At 48.6% G+C, this 23202-nt stretch overlaps 1 protein-coding gene across 1 annotated transcript in view; it reads right to left on the reverse strand.

The window, feature by feature from the left end:
• Positions 1-20865, reverse strand: part of NTRK1 (neurotrophic receptor tyrosine kinase 1) — a 351958-nt gene extending 331093 nt beyond the window's left edge. The window contains exon 1 of the mRNA XM_085637927.1: positions 20535-20865. Coding sequence (XP_085494053.1) covers positions 20535-20722 — 188 coding nt within the window. The 5' untranslated portion in view covers positions 20723-20865. The remainder of the gene's footprint in view (positions 1-20534) is intronic.
• Positions 20866-23202: the final 2337 nt, after the last annotated feature.

A 23202-nucleotide genomic window follows, 5' to 3' on the forward strand; every position in this document is an offset into this window, starting at 1 on the left:
TCCTTGACTCAGGCAGGGATCTCAGGAGGAGGCAGGAGAAGGAAGAGGACTTAGCCTCCAGCCATTCTCTAATAGTCAGATGCCAAGGCAAACATTCTCAGGCTCCTCAGGCATTTCTGAAAATACTGACCTGCATTCTTTTAAAATGAGGGAAAACAAGGACAAAGTTAAACAATCACTCATCCAAATAATCACTGATCACCAAAGCAATCGAAGGAAAACAGCAAATCTGAGGAGCCCCATCACAGAAATCCTCAGGAATCCGATTGGAAATGATGAGAGAGATCACAGCAGTGGGATCACCGGTATGGTAATGGAAAATAAACTGACTGAGCTAACCTTGGAAACTAAATTTACCAGATGAGAAAGCCCCTCCTTTCAATTTAGAAGACACACTAAGCAAAATATCAGACAGGCAAGGATGTGTGGCACCTGCACAAAAAGTCACAGATTTAGAAGCAAGATCAAGATAACACAACAGGTGATTTTACGAAATCTCAGAAAATACCAAAAACAAGTTGTGAAAACGTTTTTGTAACTTTTCTGCCACATCTACTGGGTATAGACTTCTCTCCTATTCTGGAATTCCTGAGAGCTCATATTATTAGGTCCTGGGGGACCACCGAATCAAATTTTCCCCACACTGATCAGCTCATGTTTCCCAAACTACAAACTGGTGAGACATAGCATCCAAGCATAAAAAACACAAACCTCTTACACCCTAGAACATCATTCAAATCACATCTCGATGAACATTTCCTATGAAACTAACTTGAAAATGAAAGCCGCCCTATTGCTATGCCCAGAGTCTGCCAACAGCGGTCACCACAATAGAGGAAAAACCAAGAACTATTCAGAACTGGGAAGCTCTAGAGCATCTTTTGGATAGCATGGAAATTATAGGCATGGATTTTTAAAAATATTTTTTTGTAAAATATGTTTATTAAATAACCTTGTACAGTACTTCAGGAACATTTCAAGCAGAAACTTCCACGCACATACTAAGATCGTAATCCACCAACCCCCTTGTACAAACAAAACTGTTCGTGTGCGATGATTTACAGACAGAGTTGCTCATACCCATTGTAACATCCTGGGATATACCACCCATTAGTCGTACCATCATCTTTTCATATCAAGGTGCACCGCAACAATGCTAATAACAGTGAGTACCCTCTGCAGTTCCATAACGTAATAAAGACAGGTACATAAAACCCATAATCCTATCCCATGCTACCTCCCCTCCTCCCCCCTACCTCCCATTTCCACAACTCCCCCGGCATGACTTGTTGAGCGGATACAGAACAAGGCCTTCGGCTTTGCGCACACTTACAACTCCTACAAGACTAAGGTGGACATCAAACTTTCCCGTTTCAGGACTACTGACAGGCTATCAATAAGATCCATCTATTCTCCCGTAACCGTTCTAACCAGGCCCAGAGGAGGGCACGTCTTGCGTATCACTAATCTCCGATCCCACTTCAATATCAGAGTCTGTGAAATTATAGGCATGGATGTACATGAAGGATACACAACAGGTAATCCCGATCAAAATGTGACAGACAGAATTTTGAATCATCATCACCATGAGGAATCTCAATTCTAACAATATTGCTCACCCATCGAAGGCCTAAATTAAATTGTAGAGACCTTGCCTGGTACCAAGACAAATCTAGATCGCAAATAAAACGTGGAGAAGACGTAGCATCTTCCGGAAATACTCCTTGAAAGGGGTAATGGGAAGTTTTGCTGTATTAACCATTTGTCAATGAAATTTACTACAGAAACATATACAATAAGGAAAGATCTAGCTATCCACTAATTGTGCCCCAGAGACTATTTCATTAATTGTTTCAGTCCAAATACTCACTCCCGGTATTGTGGTGCTCTTCAAGTGGGGAACTGGTTTAGGATTGTGGACTGGTTTGTCTGTGACAAAAATTCATATTTAAAGTAGGATGGCTATTCGAGTCTCTGAAGGCATCGGTGATATGTGGTGGGTTCAGATCTGAACATTTCAGTCTGGAAAGGCACCAGATAAGGCTGTCCCTAGTCTCCGCTCCCTTTAATTTTGAAATAAAACGACTTTGATTGTTATCCGTCAAAATCAGGAGCTTAAAGGGATAACTGGTCATGAAGGGGACTACGTGCTCTTGATGCCAATGATATTCTTGTCACCATGACGGACCCTGTGATGTCTCTCCTTTGCTACCATTCATAGAAAACTCTTCAGCTTTCTACTGTGACAAGATTAACTGGAGAAAATGTGTTGTCCTCTCCAAGTCGAGCAAAGCAATCAGAACTGCAAAAGAGGGACTCCATTTCAAAAGGCGTAAAAGCAACCTTAAATAATAAGGAAATATAATCAATTTTGGAGTGTCCAACACAGTCCTCAATGACTTCAAACAATCAATGCATGAAATCTCCATCTTCAAGAGATGTTCAGGCTCCATTTTGTTAGAACGTTGGTCTGAGAATCCAAGGTCATACCATGTAAAAGAACAGGTGATCCTCTGCTAGTCGTGATAAAGTAGATCAACAGCCTGCGGATGGCTTGTTCCGTAACTTTGATGAGCCGACATGGAATTCGGCTTTGGTGCAACCCAAAACTGGAAATAACAAATTGAGCACAACTTAAAATGGAGGATGGGATGTATTTCCTCATCACTTCCTACTTCACCCATACTCACATACATGCGGAAATTGGGCTAATTCAGAGGCGTTATCTCCAGACGATGTCATGCTATTGCAACAGAGTTCTTCTCCAATCCAAACGCTAACTACTTGGGACAAACATGGCCAAAGGTCTTGTTTTAGGAATGTAAGGTATTGGAATGCACATCCCTATTAGAAGTTCATGATAAAGCCCTCCAAGAATTCAGACATAAATGCACTTATCATACAACCCTAAACAATTGGTGCTCGACACTTGGTCAGGGCGGGGTTGAGTAGGGACTCCAAATACTAGAGACGCAACCATACTGAGAGTGATCTTTCATGTTTTTATGGTCACGATCTGTCTTAGCACCCTACTGGGCAGATATTCGGCACACTCTGACTCCATCCAACGCACGTTCCTGCATTTGGTGACATTAATGTTACACTGTTCCACAGATGCTCAAACGACTAATTGATATTGGTACCACTGGATCGCAATCTCTCTGGCAGTCTCAGAGGTGTTTATTTCCCATCCCCTGACATCTCCTCAAGGCATGAACTCATGGTGAATGCATGACAGAGGTCTTCCCTATGGCCTCACACTATAGAATAACATATGGAATTCTAAATTTCTCTCAAGCGACAGATAGGCTATAGCTGTTTTTAATTCCACAAAATTGCGATCATTGTATTCAATCATGTGCGCAAACTACATTTTTGCTAAACACCCCTACAATTCATAACCACTGTGCTGATATTCAGACGCTATTGGTATTTTTTTATTTTAAGATGTACTACTCTACCCCCTTGAAATAGATAAAAAGTACTATTTTCAAATAAAGATCCATGACACTTGCCCTCCCCCACCCACTGTTCCCTGTGCCCCCACGGGAGCATTTACAAAGACATATGGGCATGTAGTACTAAACCAAATACCAAAAACAAAGCCTTCTATTTCATATAAAGTCTAAATTTGTGAAAAATGCATGCTGTGCTACCAGCTTATATATTTATGAGATTCAGTTCAATGCACTTCGTAATAAGATATGCTCTGTGTATGGTATTAGATTGTATTTTTATTTAAAATCCCTATGAAGAAATATTTAAAAAAAAATAAAGATGGATGGATATCACCTCAAAAGATTTGGCATGGGTATTTCTCGAAAGAACGGTCAATGTGCACCTGGAATCGCTTATTAGTATGCGTTACTTTATTTCTGCCCCGCTGATAGCATGCATTGATGTATGATAAATGTACATCATGCAGCTGATGTAAGATTTTAAGCAGTCCATCGACTTGTGAGTAAAAATTAAAAAAATCCTATAGATAGCATGCTCTCTGTTGAGCTGGTTCCATTCCTGTTCCTAAATTCAATCCAGGTGATTGAATGAATGATTTTTGAAGGGCAACCTTACACTGTTTGTAGAGTCATAGAATCAGGAATGGCGGCTTTATACCCTCATAAAAGGCAATTTGTTCAATGTAAATTCTTCCAGAGTTGACAAATCATGTGAAATCTAGGGAAAGCAGTGGATTTTCAGACATTACTGACTGGGGCTCCGAAATAATGTGGGGGAACACCCACAGACTTACATGAATAAATCAAACATTGATGACAGTTCCTCGTCCAAAACCATGCCCAAATTAACTCGTCAAGGGCAGGAGTACAGGATCGGACTGGGACAAACAATAGGCCGGGGCAACCAAATAAATGTCCCCCTCCGTAAGCAAAGCAGATAAATAAAAAGTGGCAATATCAGGGAAATCAACAGTAAAAACTGGCCCACCTGGCCATAACACCGGCCCACAACCGCTAAAACACTGTCTGACACATTGGTCTGTCATACCAGCCCATCGGGCACTGCCTGGTTGCCCTGTAGGCCAGTCCGATCCTGCAGGAATAAATGCCTTTTGAGGGCAGAAGAGAGATGGAACTTCCAATAACTGATTCGGGTTAAATGCACTAGAAAAATCATTTTGCCATGGTAGAAAAAAAGCAAAAACAATTTCAACTGCAAATGCACTCCTGTGTTACATTTCCGGGCATGGGAGTACTATGGAACTGCTTAATTTGTAAATAAACAAGTGCCAGGGCCCTCGCCATGCGGCCACTGCAGCTTGCACCACCTGTTGTCCTGCCAGTGCTGCCATTGACAGTAACAACACAACTACCAACCATCACTATTCTCAAACGGGACCAATCAGACTATTCCGGCCCCAAAGCTATAATAATGGTTTGGGCTGCAGGTATTAGACATTTTTATGTATATTAAATGAATAAACAACTATTGTTGCACTTATTTGTAAATTAGACAAACAGTGCCACCATGTGGCAGACTGCTCTAAGTGCCAGTGTTGACAATCAAGTGCCGGTGCTGGAAACCACTGGCTCAAATAAAGCACTGGAACTGTCCAATTTCTGTATGCATATTACTCTTGGATAATTATGTTCATACATATCCAGCAACACCTCCCCAATTACTTGTGGATTTTTACAAAGGCAGAAATGTTCTCTAAGTTTTGGAGCAACCATGCAGAACTTAAGTTCCTCTTTTTGTAAATTTGGCTTAAATTGTAATACGGTGTAATTGTTCCAACCCGTGAAATCTATGCAGATTGCACACAAATATATTTACACGATAACAGAAAATAATTCAGATGTGTCAGACTTTTAGAGAAATACATTTTTATGGAACAATTTGAATTGGGCCTACAGAAGCAAAACTTGTGCACGAAAAGCAGCTTTGATGCAATTTCCTCCATAATAATCATTGTGAGGTTCTCTGATTGCAGCACATTCCCAATATCAGCTAGGGTATCACTTCAGGTGTGTGGAGAGGCACACAGTGCTGAAACAGGCCTCCCCCACATACAGTCCCAGAACAGGCCTACCCACACACAGCGCCAGGAAAGGCCTCCCCCACACACAGTGCCAGAACAGGCCTCCCAAACACACAGTGCCAGAACAGGCCTCCCCCACACATAGTGCCAGAATAGGCCTCCCCAACACAGTGCCAAAAAAGGCCCCCCACACACACACAGTGCCAGAACAGGCCTCCCCCACACAGTGCAGAACAGGCCTCCCCCACACAGTGCAGAACAGGCCTCCCCCACACAGTGCAGAACAGGCCTTCCCCACACATAGTGCTAGAAAAGGTCTCCCCCCACACACAGTGCCAGAACAGGCCTCCCACACACAGTGTCAAAATAGGTCTCCCGCACACACAGTCCCAGAACAGGCCTCCCACACACAGTGTCAGAACAGGCCTCCCCCACACACAGTCCCAGAACAGGCCTCCCCACAGACAGTGCCAGAACAGGCCTCCCCACGCCGCGATACTAGAATTCATACTTGGCCACAATTCTAACAGGAGAGAGATCATTTTCAGATCCCAGTTATAACGTGGACAGTCAGGGTGGACTGGGGCACAAAATAGGCCTGGGCTCCATCATAAATGCGTCCCACAATATCTAACCAAAGAGCTGAAGCATGCAAATGAATATTTGCTCCGGCCCAATCCCTTCACAGCTCACAAACGCACTGACAACTTCCGTTGATCCAAGTCTCTCCCTTTTGCTACTGGGTCTTGCAGTGGTTAGAAGAGCTGCTTTGAGGGCAGATTTCTTATAAAGATCGGGTAATCTACATTGTATTCAATTGGCCAGAATACTGGGTAGGAAATTAAACTGTATTTCCCGCTCATTTTCATTTAACCTTTGAGTTTCTTTCCAAGATTTGATTTTTTACTTTCAACGAATACGGACTGTGCTGGCCTTTTTTGCTGGCGCTGTTCTATTCAGCGCTGCTCAGTGACAGAGTAATGTCAGAGCACTGTCCAATGACAGGCCAGTGACAGGGGTCAGGACCCCACGGTGTGATCCCAGGGTAGCAGCTCTCAGGAATGCCGTGGGATTCTGGGAAAAAAACGAGCTGTCCGTCCTCTGTTTCTCCGCTTCTTCCGAGTCCTGCGTGGAGCTCGTCTACGTTCGGAGCGTGATGGACACATTCCTACGCCCACGCTGGGCGGGGAATGCCCGGGGTGACCCCGGCCCTCGGTCAGACTTGAGAGAAAGCTCTGAGTCGGCACTTATCAGACTCTCAGTGAGAGCCGAGTCTGGCAGGCGGCCCTGGGGTATCGAGGGCAGAGGGGGGCAGTCGGCAGAGCCCGCGGGGCCGACCTTCACTCGGCCGGAGGCCGATATTTCCTCAGCCAGACCCGGGGACAACGGCGTCCGGCCAGACTGAAGTGCGGGCCGGGGTGGGGGGAATTCAGAGAGGGGCGGAGCACCCTGACGCCCCTGATCCACTGGGGTGCAGAGTAGCCTATTACCCATCTCTGCCTTGAAGGACGGAATTCTGGTACCCGCATCCACCACTCTCCATTACATAAAATACAGTCTAAAGTTATCCCAGAGCATTGTAGCACCGCACAGGGTTAGCTGAAGAGAGGTTTCATGTGTAAGCAGGGGTTTAAGTGGGCTGGGTCCTGCCGGTGCTCAGCACCGGCAGCTCTAAAAAGCGGGCGCCGAGGCGGGTCCCTATCAGACTCTCCATTTTTTCCCTCAACCTCGGTGAACAGATAAATGTTAACACTGCGGCAGGGCTACTGCTCACTGCATTTGAGGTAACTTAAAAGAGACTCGCTCTAGTTCGTTCACAGTCTCACTGTCTCATCATTTCAAAATTGAAGCATTTTCAATATTATATATACACAACGAAGTCATAGTTGTTGGCAACAACTATGATTTCGTTGGGTATATATAATATTGAAAATGCTGCCTAAGATAAATAAGCAACAACGTGTTGCTTATTTATCTTATGCAGCTAACAACCATTGGCAAAGCCAATAGTCCTGGCTTGTTGTAGGTGTAATGTTACTTGCAGTATTATATATCAGATGCAACGATAGAAACAGCAAAATGCCAGACGGGCGGCACACTATGCTAAGCACAGATTTCTAGCTTGGGTAGTTTTTAAGCCACGCCCTTAATTGTTTCTGCCACGCCCCTTTGAGAGACCCGCCCGTTTTTTTATCCCACTTAAAGCCCTGTGTGTACCCACGGTTAATTAGGACTGTTCCATGCGACTAGATGGGACATAATAGGCGCATTAAAGGAGCCATACAGTCTAGAGGAGAGAAAAAAGGTCTGTACCCCTAACAATCACCAACAGTAAATATTACAACGTGTTTATTGTTTGATGGCGTCAGATTGAATTTGAGACCTTTTGCGCCACCGTCTACAAATAGGCCAGGTAAGAACAGTGAACACACCCCAAAATTAATATAAAAATACATCATAACATAAAAAATAACACTCAATAGCGAAGCAACCTATATCGCAGGGCTTAACATAACATAAGGACAAATACAAGACATGGCACGACATATACAACAACCCAGCATAAAAATAACCAACGAATAACACTTGATGTCATAAACCTAGACATAAAGAACAAGATATAACAATACAAAATAGTCTGACATAAAAACAATCTAAGACACCATAACACAAACTTGGCTAACACAACAATATGAAATGACATAAAATAAAGTTCCAACTTAGCGAAGGACATGACAACAACATAAAATAGCATACCACGTGTAAAATTTGACATAAGGCATCATATAACAAACATCATAAAATGAGATATGGATCTCAAATCAATGCACCCACTTTATACTCAATCTTGCTTTCGCGTGGTGGAATTCTTGATCAGCAGGTTTGTCGCAAAAAGAGCCACACGCAGCTGCGAATACATGGAGAAACTTGGGGGCATATTATCAAGCATGGAGTTAAAATTATCGCCGCTTTAGCGGCAGAAAACTGCCGCTAAAGCGGCGATAATGGGCTTGATAATATGCACTTGAGAATTCCAATAGAAGCCCATGTTCACACCAGAACATGGGCTTCTATGGGAATTTCAAGGGCATATTATCAAGCCCATCATCGCCGCTTTAGCGGCAGTTTTCTGCCGCTAAAGCGGCGATAATTTTAACTCTGTGTCTTGACAATATGCCCCTAAGAGACAAACAACTCCAGGACTTTGTAACTACTTTTCAGGTTCCCCGTTACTCTTCCGCGGCTGCGCAGAGCCGCTTGCCTCAAGGCGCTAAGACGTGGGACGCTTCTCTGGGCAGGGTCCATCGCTCGGCAATCCGTTTCCGTGATCGTTCATTAGATCAGCAGTCGGGCTGCTTACATCTGAGGCATAGTTTGCGTCAAGCCACTAAGTCTCCAAGCACTATCTATATACCCTCGAATGAATGTATATTTCTGCCATGTACAGCGAGCTGCCACCTACCAGCTACAGCATGACCCGAGGACCCCCTGCCGGTGTCTGAGCAGCAGGTGCCAATCACTTTATTCTGACAGCCGAGGTCATTACTAGTAGCACTATCATTACAATTGTAATCATTTTAAAACAGTGATCATTCTTACCATAGCAGTTGTACGCGCTAAAAGTAATACACTACCGCAGCCATAACAACAAGACAACAGCAGTAACGACAACAAGTATATCATCTTAATAATAATAATAGAAATAATAAGAATGGAAATAAAAACAACAACAGTAATAATAGTAACAATAATAACCATATCAATACTTATATTATAATAATAGAAACAATTACCGCGGCTGTTATCATTGATATTATTACTTTTTACAAATGGTACAGGAATCCACAGCAGCATCATATTGATACTCAGGGTGAAAGGTTAACTCAACTGCCACCTGTGTGGCTGTAGGAACGGCTGATGATGTGCTGCACACAGGTGCTTCCGCGCGTGACGGGTTTGGGGACAAGCGGAGTGAAACGAGGTCAGCTTTTATTCGAGAATCCACGTGCGGCACCGGAAGCGGGCGGGAGTGACGTGTGGTAACAGTGGGCACGTGCAGCCGTCCGCCTCCGAACACCTGTTAGGAGGGCGCCGGATTCAGCGGAAGGCCCTCGGCACAGGCCTGCACTTGGGAAAGCGTGCGCGTGCTCGGGGTGACCCGCCCTGGCTCCACGCTCTTCCGCAGCTGCCTCTCAGAAAGGGAGGTGCCCCACCACCTTCACCTCCCTCAGGTGGGCAGGGAGGTGCCCCGCCCCCTCACCTCCCTCAGCTGGGCATGGAGGGCCCCGCCCCCTCACCTCCTTCAGGTGGGCAGGGAGGTGCCCCGCCCCCTCACCTCCCTCAGCTGGGCAGGGAGGTGCCCCGCCCCCTCACCTCCTTCAGGTGGGCAGGGAGGTGCCCCGCCCCCTCACCTCCTTCAGGTGGGCAGGGAGGTGCCCCGACCCCTCAGGTGGGCAGGGTGGTGCCCCGCACCCTCACCTCCCTCAGCTGGGCAGGGAGGTGCCCTGCCACCTCACCTCCTTCAGGTGGGCAGGGAGGTGCCCCGCCCCCTCACCCCCCTCAGCTGGGCAGGGAGGTGCCCCGCTCCCTCACCTTCCTCGGGTGAAGGCGAGCAGGGGGTTAGGGGTGGGGCCTGGCTCTGCTGGGAGGAGTGTCACACCGTTCAAAAGGGGCTCGCTCCTCTCTGAGCAGACTGCGCCTGCCCAGGAGGCCCATTGCTTGCACACGTATGTGATGCACAGTGGCGCACTGGTGCTTCTGTGGGCTGATACCCCGTGACCCTGGACGCACCTCTTGGCGCCTGAAACACAGCCCCATGTGTGTGCTAGGCTAGCGAGTTTAGAAAAACATTCGAAACAGCTCTCAACAAGGTTATAGATATAAAACATAGCGCGATAAACAGTTTAGAAAGCAAAACACTGAGACACACGTCATGACAGAAAAGCAACGTTTACAATTCAATATTATTGTGATGCCATATAGTACCTTTCGTCATGTGATTTATACACCTAGCAATGAACACATGTAACATCAAAACATTTTATATCGTATTGGAATGTCACATACATTTGTGGATTTATATGATATTATGTACTGTGATGCTTAAAATGCACTTTAGATAGGGCGTATTGTGTTTTGATATGGCATACCCTATTGTGTTGTCATGGATGCTACTGGGCTATAATATGCCATATTACGCTGTCATACGTGTTAAAGTGATATGTTCATCTTAAACCCTAATTTAAGGATATAGGTGACTAATGTGATATAATATACCTTATTATGAAGGTATAGATGGCCTTTGGGGTATAACAGATGCTATTGTGATGGCATAGATACCTGATATGACATTATACAGTCTCCTACGATGTCAAAGACCACTTTAGATAAGAGTTATTGCCTGGTGGCTCAGCTACAGCTATGGTCAGACTCCAGTTTTGCTCACCTCGTCCACATTTGAACAAGTTGTTTGATCTTGGGCACTTGACTTCACCGCTGGGCACCTTGGTGCCATTGTGCGGCAAGGTCGGAAAGCCACAGATATTAGAGAAGTAAAAAACACAATAGATAGCCGCTATCGTGTAATCACAGATGCGTGCAATGGCTCATTTCTCTTTACTGAGATTGTATAGATCTTTGTTCTGTGGGGGGGGGGGGGGGGGGTGACGACGACTCCCTATTGTGACGTCGTACACATCTGCTGGACATATATTATTTCTATTATGATGGCACATCTATGCCGTAGGGGCTACTCCAGATCTGTCACATTTCGTTGTCACTGATCAATATTTTAATTCCATACGTTTTATTGTAAATCCCTAGGTGCTGGACCGACATACACTCGATGCATGTCCTAAATCCGCGAATCAAAGGTATACCCCTGATTGTAATTTGTAATGTCGCATTTGTGCTATAGTACACACACGCTATCACGATGCAACAGGTCTGTGCAGTATAATAACGCGTTTTGGGATGCACTGTGGTGTCATATCTCATTCTCCACTGTAATGTCAGACGTCGCCCGATCCCACATTGTGCTCGTACTCTGTGCTGCTCTTATGTCAGTCTTGGCGATCGATCTGAGAGTTGTGCGCAGGAAAGCTCTCCCCCAGGACTATAGATGGCCAAATAAGGGGGCACGTGACGCGCCGTGAAACCCTATTGTCACAATTTACTGACATGTCAATCGCGCCCGTGCGAGCAAGTGCACTGCAAGGTGCTGAAGGACAGCGACCGCGAGGGGCCACCCAAGGAGGAAGCAAGGGAACTCTGCACTCATTCATAAGGGCGGCACAGGACAGAGGGCGGAATGAAGGGAGCGGGGGCGGGGGCAAGAGCGCTTCACGTTCGTGCTGTGGCCCAAAGCTTGTGGGACCCAGCGCCAGTGCGGCCGGACTCTTGGACTGCAGCTGCCTAGCCTAGATTTCACCTCATGCCTATTTCTTCCACCACCCACGCTTCCAGGCTTGTCCTCTCACTCTTGGTGGGGCCCAGCTTCTTGGCAGGGTGGACCACGGCCAGCCTGTGAAAAGAGTGGGGGTACGCCGTGTACCCCCGACTCGAGTCCTGCTTTCATCCCTTCTTTCTCTCTTCCTCACAGCTTTCCAATATTCCTCTTTCTTTCTCCATTTCCTACCTTTCTCTCTTTTCACCCGCGTCAAAGGCAGATCACGGCCCTGCAAAAACGTGTGCCTGAGCCGACTACTGCAAGCACCGGCACAAATTAAGAGCGGGTAGCACGAAGAAAATGCAGAACTGAGTGAAAAAAAACCCGCAAACTAATGGGGTAGGCAGGGGTCTGGCGCAGGAGGAGGGTAGGAGCCCAGGGACTGCACTACCCAGAACTGGACAGATATGTGGATGTACTCTGTGCCCTATGAAACGGGCATTGCCCCTATACCCACAGATACGTGCTCTGTTATGGGAGGGTTAGGGCTGGCAGTGCATATGTTAAAATATTTTTTTCAATAATTTGATACATCTCCAATATTTAATAACGAAATAAGTTCTCTGCAAACCAGGGGGCATGAGTTCAAGGGCTGGCTAAACATTTATATATAAAGTGTTTCAAAATAAACTACTGTGTTATAAGTGTAAATTATGAGCGGAGCTCTAGTATTGAATATTGGAGATTTTTCCCAGTTTTGAAATTTGTTTAACATAGAAACAACACCCTGCCGACCCCAACCCTCGCTTAATTCAATGGAGAGGGCAGGCAGTGCCACCTCTGCTGTGCCAGGCCCCATGAGCGTGCCATGGAGGCCCCCAATGAATATTCATCTGCAGCTCTTACTCAAAGTGGGAGGAGTTCTCACCTGTTGGCAGAATGTGGCCTCTGAAGAAACCATGCCTGGGCAAGGAGGGGTTAGCAGTAGGAAGAGATGGGGCGGCGGGTGGGGTGTCACTGAGAAAGGAAGGGGGCTGTGGGAAGGAAACAGTCTTCTGAGGTGAGAGGGCCTCCAGGTCCCGTCATATAGATGTCAACAAACGGCCTCTCGTTGGGGGCGGTGGTCAGCTCAAGAGAAGGAAGGATGTAATGTGGTCTAACAATTTCGTATGACGTAAATATTATGCCCTAAATGATATCTACGTAAATATAGCCCTTAGGCGTAAGTGATCGAAATTCGATACCCAAGGAAGCGATTTTTTTGTGCATGAAATTCAGGACATGATATTTCTGTGAAATGATATATGTTGTGACAAACAACCAGTCTAAAGCACACCAGACTTAGTAATGATTCCGTGCACAAGCCAGGAGTAATACACGAGTAAGCCACGCCTGCTCATAGCAAAATCCTTGCCTAGTAGGCAACTGGTCCTCGACCTGTCAGAGGATCAATACAGTGATTTTTGACCCATCAGCTAAAAAGACATTTTTCTACTCCAAAAACGTTGCCGTGCAATTTGCTCCATAGTAGAGTTTACGCATTTACTTACAACAGCACCCACTTACAGAGGACACCCCCAAGCAGCAGGACGAAAGCAGGCTCTATCCCAGATGGTGATAGCATCACAGCAACTCCCGAGCCCGGATGGAGAAAGGCGATGGATACACAATCTACTCTTAGGTCAAGCCTTAGCCCAGCGCCTAATGGGTTCGGGCTCATAGTACAAGATATGTACCAAACCCAGCAACGAGAAACATCTGACGCACAGCACACGGTATACAAGATGCCCAACACCCAAGGGCGTAGCTGGGGGGGAGGGGATGGGCGTGTTACACCCTCCTAATAAATGTATTCTGTAGGATACAGTTGGACACAGGAGCTTTAAATCGGATGTAGTCAGGTGTTTGACAGAGTTCAGCTGGGAATTTTACGCCTCTGCCAACACCATCTCTATCTCTGTGGTTGGTTGGTTAGGGGTACAAAGTCTTTAAATCCACAACATCCTGCTGCGGTGTTAATTCATTGTAAATGTTGATGGTCCCATCACAGCAGCCAAACATTATAATCCAAATACATAAAATCGATCATGTGTTCTAGATACAGGAAGGATACATGTCTCTAATCTCCAGCGGATACAAAAGTTTTGCCCTTGGACGTTCGTATGGGTTTGGTTGAACCCTATCCCCTGTGCCTTTATGCAAGGGGTTACTCTCTAAATTGTTGATGTCTAGTGCCCAGCTGCCTATTGTGCAGGACATACCCTAATATTCTTGTGTGCTTTTGCTCATTAGTATGGGTTGCTCCCATCACTTCATCCACACGCATTAAAACCCGACCAGGGGGAACTAATCGTGAGAACACTAGATTCTAGCGATTCAAGAAGGAAGACGCAAAGAAAGAGGCCGCGTCTTGATGACATCTGTTGGACTGGTGGTTAGACAGCTGGATCTAGCCAAGAGACCTGTGTTCCCAGACTGGCTTCCAGGATTGTGTGATCCTGGGCATTGGCTTCCCTAGAGCCTCTATTCCTGCTCAGCCATTACTCTGAAGCGTGGAGGCAAAGTGGAACCATCAGTGTTGAGCACCCGGGCTCCTACCACCCTTGGAAGGACTGTAAGTAGCAGCAAGTACCTGCCACATTAGCGGGGGCACGCCAAAAACACAGAACCACATCCTGTGCACCCAAAATATGTTACCTATGTGATCACAATGAGAAGTGGCCTCCTTAGAAAATACGATAATGAAATGGGAAATGAAGACACATTACACACACTATACACACACCTACAACATAAGACACCAAATGGCAGATATTTTAAAGAAAGACGAGCAAAGCCGGATGTTACACACAGCCCCACTCACGCAGACATCACATCACGAGCCATCCATGGCCATCCATCAAAATGCCATGTGGTACAAATGGGCAGTGGCGCCAGCTTCCCCACACCATCAAAAATCAACCATGGGCACAGAATTCAAGTTTCGTAGGGTATTGTTGGGCAGCACTGTACCTCTCCACACCACAATGACATACACCCTCCACGGGTACCCAGCGCCCTGGGGCCCTCCTTGGGCTTCAGAAATTCATCCCCACCACCCACCCCCACACACTACCACCATCAGCCCTCCGAAGACAGGGATTCCCAGTGCCATTGGGTAGGCTTGGTGCCCATTACCACTTTCCACTCCTCATCAGCGCCATCACTAGGGCGGTGCGACCCGTGCCACCGCACTGGGCACCCAGCTTGGGGCGTTGTATTTGGAAATATCTCATGGGTTGAAAATACTCGCTGCAGAGTTTCTTGCAGCATGTCAAGACGGCTCTGGTGAATAACGGGCCTGCATTGTCTAGTCCCAGTTTTGAGTCATCGTTAAGTAGCGCTGGGGGTTTATCTGCCTGCTGCAAAGAACGTGTACCATGCAGATCACAGAACCGTATTTTCTGTAAGAGTTAGGTAGGTTTCTGCCTTTGTCACAGCAATCCCTTTCTCACTTGCTGTTCATACGTCACAGTCTTTCTACTGTGGCACAGCGAGCTATGAGCTGGCATCAAAGAGCTGCATGCCAACTGCAAGGCATGGCTTTAGAAGCTTTGCTTTCCCCTCAGTCTTCCGTTATCCTAAGGTTGCTAAAAAGAGTTTATTTGGGTACAAATACATCCTTATAAGTAAATCCAACCCCAGTCACTGTATTAACGTTGAAAATCCAGACTTCCTTTTTCTTCAGAGCAAGCACTATTCAGATATAATGCCCCCTCGTATGAGTGACGTACCTGCCACACCTTATAATACTCACTGTCATATGTAACATTTCCTAAACAGTTATTTAAACACGTATGATTCATTGTCTCTATATCATGTATGAGTGATGGAAAGAACACTTACACCTTACATTGGTATGAGTAGCGCAGTGAAACAAATGAAATGAATGTGGGGTTGGGGCAATGAACACAGGAAGGGCACCTTGGAGGGTGGTGGTGAGAAGGAGATCATTGGAGGGCACCAAAAAAGATTGCTGCACTGGGCCCCACAAACGCAAAAGCTGGCATGCCCACTACCCTCATATACCTTCACTGGGCACTGCGTTCCAGTGTCTGTGCCCATGGAGGCATCATTGCCCCACTCGCAGCCCCCACCATCATATACCTTCCCCGGGCACAGCGTTCCAGTGTCTGTGCCCAGGGAGGCTTCAGTGTCCCACTTGCTGCCCCCACCATCATATACCTTCCTTAGGCACAGCGTTCCAGTGTCTGTGCCCAGGGAGGCATCACTGCCCCACTGCCACTCGCAGCCCCCACCTTTATACACCTTCCCCGGGCACAGCGTTCAGCGTTCCAGTGTCTGTGCCCAGGGAGGCATCACTGCCCCACTGCCACTCGCAGCCCCCACCTTTATACACCTTCCCCGGGCACAGCGTTCCAGTGTCTGTGCCCAGGGAGGCATCACTGCCTCAGTCGCAGCCCCCACCATCATATACCTTCCCCGGGCACAGCGTTCAGCGTTCTGGTGTCTGTGCCCAGGAAGGCATCACTGCCTCACTCGCAGCCCCCACCATCATATACCCTCCCCGGGCACAGCGTTCAGCGTTCAAGTGTCTGTGCCCAGGGAGGCATCACTGCCTCACTCGCTGTCCCACCACCATATACCTTCCTTAGGCACAGCGTTCCAGTGTCTGTGCCCAGGGAGGCATCACTGCCCCACTGCCACTCGCAGCCCCCACCTTTATACACCTTCCCCGGGCACAGCGTTCAGCGTTCCAGTGTCTGTGCCCAGGGAGGCATCACTGCCCCACTGCCACTCGCAGCCCCCACCTTTATACACCTTCCCCGGGCACAGCGTTCCAGTGTCTGTGCCCAGGGAGGCATCATTGCCCCACTCACAGCCCCCACCATCATATACCTTCCCGGGGCACAGCGTTCAGCGTTCAAGTGTCTGTGCCCAGGGAGGCATCACTGCCTCAGTCGCAGCCCCCACCATCATATACCTTCCCCGGGCACAGCGTTCAGCGTTCAAGTGTCTGTGCCCAGGGAGGCATCACTGCCTCAGTCGCAGCCCCCACCATCATATACCTTCCCCGGGCACAGCGTTCAGCGTTCAAGTGTCTGTGCCCAGGGAGGCATCACTGCCTCAGTCGCAGCCCCCACCATCATATACCTTCCCCGGGCACAGCGTTCAGCGTTCTGGTGTCTGTGCCCAGGGAGGCATCATTGCCCCACTCACAGCCCCCACCATCATATACCTTCCCGGGGCACAGCGTTCAGAGTTCCAGTGTCTGTGCCCAGGGAGGCATCACTGCCTCACTCGCAGCCCCCACCATCATATACCCTTCCCGGGGCACAGCGTTCAGCGTTCCAGTGTCTGTGCCCAGGGAGGCATCACTGCCTCACTCGCAGCCCCCACCATCATATACCTTCCCCGGGCACAGCGTTCAGCGTTCAAGTGTCTGTGCCCAGGGAGGCATCACTGCCTCACTCGCAGCCCCCACCATCATATACCTTCCCCGGGCACAGCGTTCAGCGTTCAAGTGTCTGTGCCCAGGGAGGCATCACTGCCTCACTCGCAGCCCCCACCATCATATACCCTCCCCGGGCACAGCGTTCAGCGTTCAAGTGTCTGTGCCCAGGGAGGCATCACTGCCTCACTCGCAGCCCCCACCATCATATACCTTCCCGGGGCACAGCGTTCAGCGTTCAAGTGTCTGTGCCCAGGGAGGCATCACTGCCTCAGTCGCAGCCCCCACCATCATATACCTTCCCCGGGCACAGCGTTCAGCGTTCTGGTGTCTGTGCCCAGGGAGGCATCATTGCCCCACTCGCAGCCCCCACCATCATATACCTTCCCGGGGCACAGCGTTCAGCGTTCCAGTGTCTGTGCCCAGGGAGGCATCACTGCCTCACTCGCAGCCCCCACCATCATATACCTTCCCCGGGCACAGCGTTCAGCGTTCAAGTGTCTGTGCCCAGGGAGGCATCACTGCCTCACTCGCAGCCCCCACCATCATATACCCTCCCCGGGCACAGCGTTCAGCGTTCAAGTGTCTGTGCCCAGGGAGGCATCACTGCCTCACTCGCAGCCCCCACCATCATATACCTTCCCCGGGCACAGCGTTCAGCGTTCAAGTGTCTGTGCCCAGGGAGGCATCACTGCCTCACTCGCAGCCCCCACCATCATATACCTTCCCCGGGCACAGCGTTCAGCGTTCAAGTGTCTGTGCCCAGGGAGGCATCACTGCCTCACTCGCTGCCCCCACCACCATATACTTTCCCCGGGCACAGCGTTCCAGTGTCTGTGCCCAGGGAGGCATCACTGCCCCACTCGCTGCCCCCACCACCATATACTTTCCCCGGGCACAGCGTTCCAGTGTCTGTGCCCAGGGAGGCATCACTGCCCCACTCGCTGCCCCCACCACCATATACTTTCCCCGGGCACAGCGTTCCAGTGTCTGTGCCCAGGGAGGCATCACTGCCCCACTCGCTGCCCCCACCACCATATACTTTCCCCGGGCACAGCGTTCCAGTGTCTGTGCCCAGGGAGGCATCACTGCCTCAGTCGCAGCCCCCACCATCATATACCTTCCCCGGGCACAGCGTTCAGCGTTCAAGTGTCTGTGCCCAGGGAGGCATCACTGCCTCAGTCGCAGCCCCCACCATCATATACCTTCCCCGGGCACAGCGTTCAGCGTTCTGGTGTCTGTGCCCAGGGAGGCATCACTGCCCCACTCGCTGCCCCCACCACCATATACTTTCCCCGGGCACAGCGTTCCAGTGTCTGTGCCCAGGGAGGCATCACTGCCTCAGTCGCAGCCCCCACCATCATATACCTTCACCGGGCACAGCGTTCCAGTGTCTGTGCCCAGGGAGGCATCACTGCCTCACTCGCAGCCCCCACCATCATATACCTTCCCCGGGCACAGCGTTCCAGTGTCTGTGCCCAGGGAGGCATCACTGCCTCAGTCGCAGCCCCCACCATCATATACCTTCCCCGGGCACAGCGTTCAGCGTTCAAGTGTCTGTGCCCAGGGAGGCATCACTGCCTCAGTCGCAGCCCCCACCATCATATACCTTCCCCGGGCACAGCGTTCAGCGTTCAAGTGTCTGTGCCCAGGGAGGCATCACTGCCTCAGTCGCAGCCCCCACCATCATATACCTTCCCCGGGCACAGCGTTCAGCGTTCAAGTGTCTGTGCCCAGGGAGGCATCACTGCCTCACTAGCAGCCCCCACCATTATACACCTTCCCTGGACACAGAGTTTCAGTGTCTGTGATGCAGTTGGGCATTAGAGAATTCCAGGGCTAGGAGTTATAGCCGAGGCAGTGCCCACTCCCACACACCATCCCCAGACACCCTTCATGGGCACAAAACCTGCGTGCCATGTCGAAGTGCGGAGGCAGTTACAACCATCAACATACCACCAACACCAGTCACTGGTCCGGATTCCGAAGGGCATGGGACACACCAGAGCAGCAACGCCCCTCACACAGACCCCACCACAGTGGCACTTCCGTTGGCACACAGTCCATGCAACGTCGTGGCACCCCATGGCAGTTCCACCCCACGCCCCCTCCATAGCCACATACTCTTCACGGCGCTCTGAAGGAAGACCGCTGCAGAGACGGCTAGCGAGTGTGCGCCTCTAAGTTTACAGACCTCTCAGTAAATTAAAAAGTCTTATTCGTTCCCTGGCCTCTGGGACCAATCAGGGGCCTCCTTCAGGCGCCACAGCTGCCCCTGCATCCGAAGGAGACGCCCGCACGTCTCGAAGATCGCTGTGCATTTCGGGAGCGCCCCAATCTGCAGCACAAGAAGTCTTTTCTTGGGGTTACTTACGGATCGGCAGGGGGCTACCTGGGAGTGTGAGTAACAGGTGCATAGTAGTATTAAAATCAAATGGCTCTATAACTCTCTTTCTCTGACAGAAAATTGTTATATTCCAGACCTAGGGGAAATCGCCAATTTAGGGAGAGATCCTCTTTTACTACCAACTTCTAGGAGTGAGTAAAGATGAAAACTCCTGTTTCTAGAGTGAACGCATTTCTGTCAGATTCGTGGTGAGTGGGAGTTGTTGGCGGTGGAAAGTGAGAGTGGGCGGTGGTGGGGAGAGGGGGGTGAGTCTTATTGCACAGTTTGCTGAACGTGAACCTCACCCTTCGGAGCCTAGAATATCAGTGACTGACGGAATAAGAGTGAAGAGACGTTTAAAGAGTCAAGACCCGATGTTCTGCCCGACGCCTCTCTTTTATAAGCAGTGTCATCCTGGGCAACTTCGAGGGGCTTAGTTCCCTTCTGAGGCAAGCGCTGGCGACACCCAGAAGTGGTTGTGCAAATGTTGAGCGCTTATTAGCGGGAGATGTCACTATGTGCCTTCTTTTTTGTGTACACAGAGTGAGACATACACCAGCCACCAAAGGTTTCACCCACAATCGACTTAAATGAGTGACGCAGCTCAAGTCGCTACAGGTCCCGGACACTCGCCCCCCCTTTCAGTCAGGATTAGAAGCGCTAAGCAAACCCCAGCAGCAGAGCTCGGCAACGAGTGAATAAATCAAAACACCCCTTCGCCAAATGACACAAGTGCAACACATACCGGGACACAAGTGCAACACACACCGGGCTACTAGAGACAAGTGAAGAAGTAGGTGGCACTTACAGCTCGGTCAGGTTCTCCATATCTCCGAAGACGGAGAAGCTGAGCAGGGTGTTGGGTTCCAGGCACTGCACCGAGGTCCCGTAGCACCTGCAGGCTTCAGGACAGGGGGCCACCGGAGCCGAGAGGACGGCCAGGCACAGCAGCGCCCCCAGCACCCCGCTCCCTCTGCTCGCCTTCTCGGACTTCATGGCACCGGTCCCCTCAGTGCGCCCGGCCTCCCGGCAGCATCACTGCCTCGTCTCAGTGGCCGGCGTCCTCAACGCGTCTGTTCGCTGCCCCGTCCCGCTCTGCACACACTGCGCGCTGCCCTCCCTGCCTCCTCCGCCGCGGCTGCTACCCTCAGGATGCGGGCGCGTGTGCAGGCATCTCTGGGCGCGATGCTCCAGGCTCGGGGGCGGGGCTTCCAGAGACACAACAAAAGGGCTCACCTGCTGGACGGGCGGGGTGGTGCCCGCAGAGAAGATAAGGCAGGGAGCGCAGCTGGGGAGACACTGTGCGTGTCCCACCAGCAGCCCGGACAGGCGTTCTCTTCCATCCAAAAACAGGGTCGGGCAAAGCTCAGAAGCATTATTAAAGTGGGTAGGCTCTGTCCAAGGAGTCTAGAATGATTTCTGGATGGTAGGAAAGAGGCAAATAAAAGAACAAAGACCGGGTAAAGATTGGAAATTAGGAAGAAAGAAGAAAGCAAAAGACAAATAAAGAAAGAGGAAAGGCCAAAGGAAAAAAAGAAAAAAAGTAGTTAGCCATTGACCATCCACATTAATCAATACCAACGGCTTAAGGACAGGATAGGAGCTTGAAAAAAAGAAGAAAGAAAACAAGAAGAAAGAAATGAAAATAAAAAGGCGACAAAAGAAAAAAAGTCATACAAATAATAAACGTGAAGCGAAAAGGACATTTTAAAATGGGAAAGAGATAAAGATAAAATAATGAAGGAAAGCAAGAAAGTATAACATGAAGAAAGAAATAGGAAAAGAAGAGGTAAGAGTGGAGCATACATGGAAAAAAGAAATATTGGAGTTAAAAAGGTACAACAAAAGCAATCATGAAATTCAATAAAGCCAATGTTGTAAAGATGAAGGAGTACACCAAGGGGGCCCACAGGAAAGAAGAATCACCTGGGGGAACAACCTTTACAACGCAACTTTTACAACGCACTACCATCACAACAAAACTGTTACAACGCAAGTGCATTGACAACGCAGGACATTACAACGCAAGTCTTTACATCGACTTGCACTAGATGGCGTGCTAACATTAAAAATAATGTAGTTTACTATTCCAACACCTTCCCTACTGTTACGTGGACTGGAGTTGGAATAGTAAATTACACTTTTTTAATGTTAGCACGCCATCTAGTGCAAGTCGATGTTAAGACTTGCGTTGTAATGTCCTGCGTTGTCAATGCACTCGCGTTGTAAAACTTTCGTTGTAACAGCATGCGTTGTAACAGCATGCGTTGTAACGTCATACATCCATCACCTGTGTGTAAGAGACGAAAATGGTCAAAAAGTAATAGGAACACCCAAGTTATGAGGGATGGAAGTCCTCGAGCCATGAATTCAAAACCAATGACAATTTCTCAGAGTTACTGTCCATTTCAATTTCTTGTCTTTGTCTGTGCAGAAGGAGAAGACGACCAACTTTATGACAGTCAGTTCACTCAGCCAAAAATCAGCAGTCGGACCTGGATCGTGCAAGTCCCAGGAGAGCTCGAGAGACCACAAATGCATCACGCCTAATAGGGCAACATCAGCAGAGCACTAATTGAGTCTGTAAGAACAGCAAACGGTGTCCGAGGTCTAGGAAATCTTACCCACTTGGGTGATTCATTGGGCCAATAAAATAGACTTGAGCCAGCATTTCTTAACACCTTAAAATTCTCCTGCATTGCCACCCATTCTATCGCTTTCATCTATAATAACGCCAAGTGTCTATTTGGCCAAGCCATTCTAGGACTGCTCGCTTTTAAGTCCAAAGCTTATGGGGAGTGACAGTTTTGGGTGGACTTCGGTGGACGGCACTGTGTGGGAACTCTTTAAGAAACTCCGGAGTAGCTAGGGTTACTGGGCGCATCATATTGTGAGAATGAGAGCCTACATCACTGGTATTCTGGGCTTTACCTTACTAATCAGCCCATAACCATTCACCGAGTACCTCCCTTTAGCATTTGAAACTCAGGTTAGCATAATCAAGAAGCCCAATGCATACTCAGGGAACGGTGTGGGGCACGTACTCCGTACCCAGCACAGGAAATAACCTCAATCAATACATCATTGTCCAACTAGTGCTTTTTCTTAAAAAGGAAAAGTACTTTAATTCAACAGACACATCTCAACACAGCCAATAAGAATGGAGAAAGATGTATAATGGACACACATCAAATCAAAGGCGGCCTGAGTAAATGTCGGCGCAAACAGACCACAGCTATTTCAATAGTTTCAAGTGTCCTCGGTGTGTGTCAACCTGTAGAACGGACACCCACCTCAAACCCCTCCAAAATGCAGGAATAGTCCCAGAAGAAATTATTCATTCACTATGAGCACTATTAAGGAACACGCAATGAGTCCTGCATGTAATGTTCATAAGCTGTTCTTTTATTTTCTTGGACTCGGAAAAATGCTTCTAGCCAACTGCAAATTACATGTACTTTTCAGTAGGCAGATTA

This window comes from Triturus cristatus, chromosome 12, assembly GCF_964204655.1.
Source record: "Triturus cristatus chromosome 12, aTriCri1.1, whole genome shotgun sequence".
In the NCBI taxonomy this organism is placed as follows: Eukaryota; Metazoa; Chordata; class Amphibia; order Caudata; family Salamandridae; genus Triturus; species Triturus cristatus.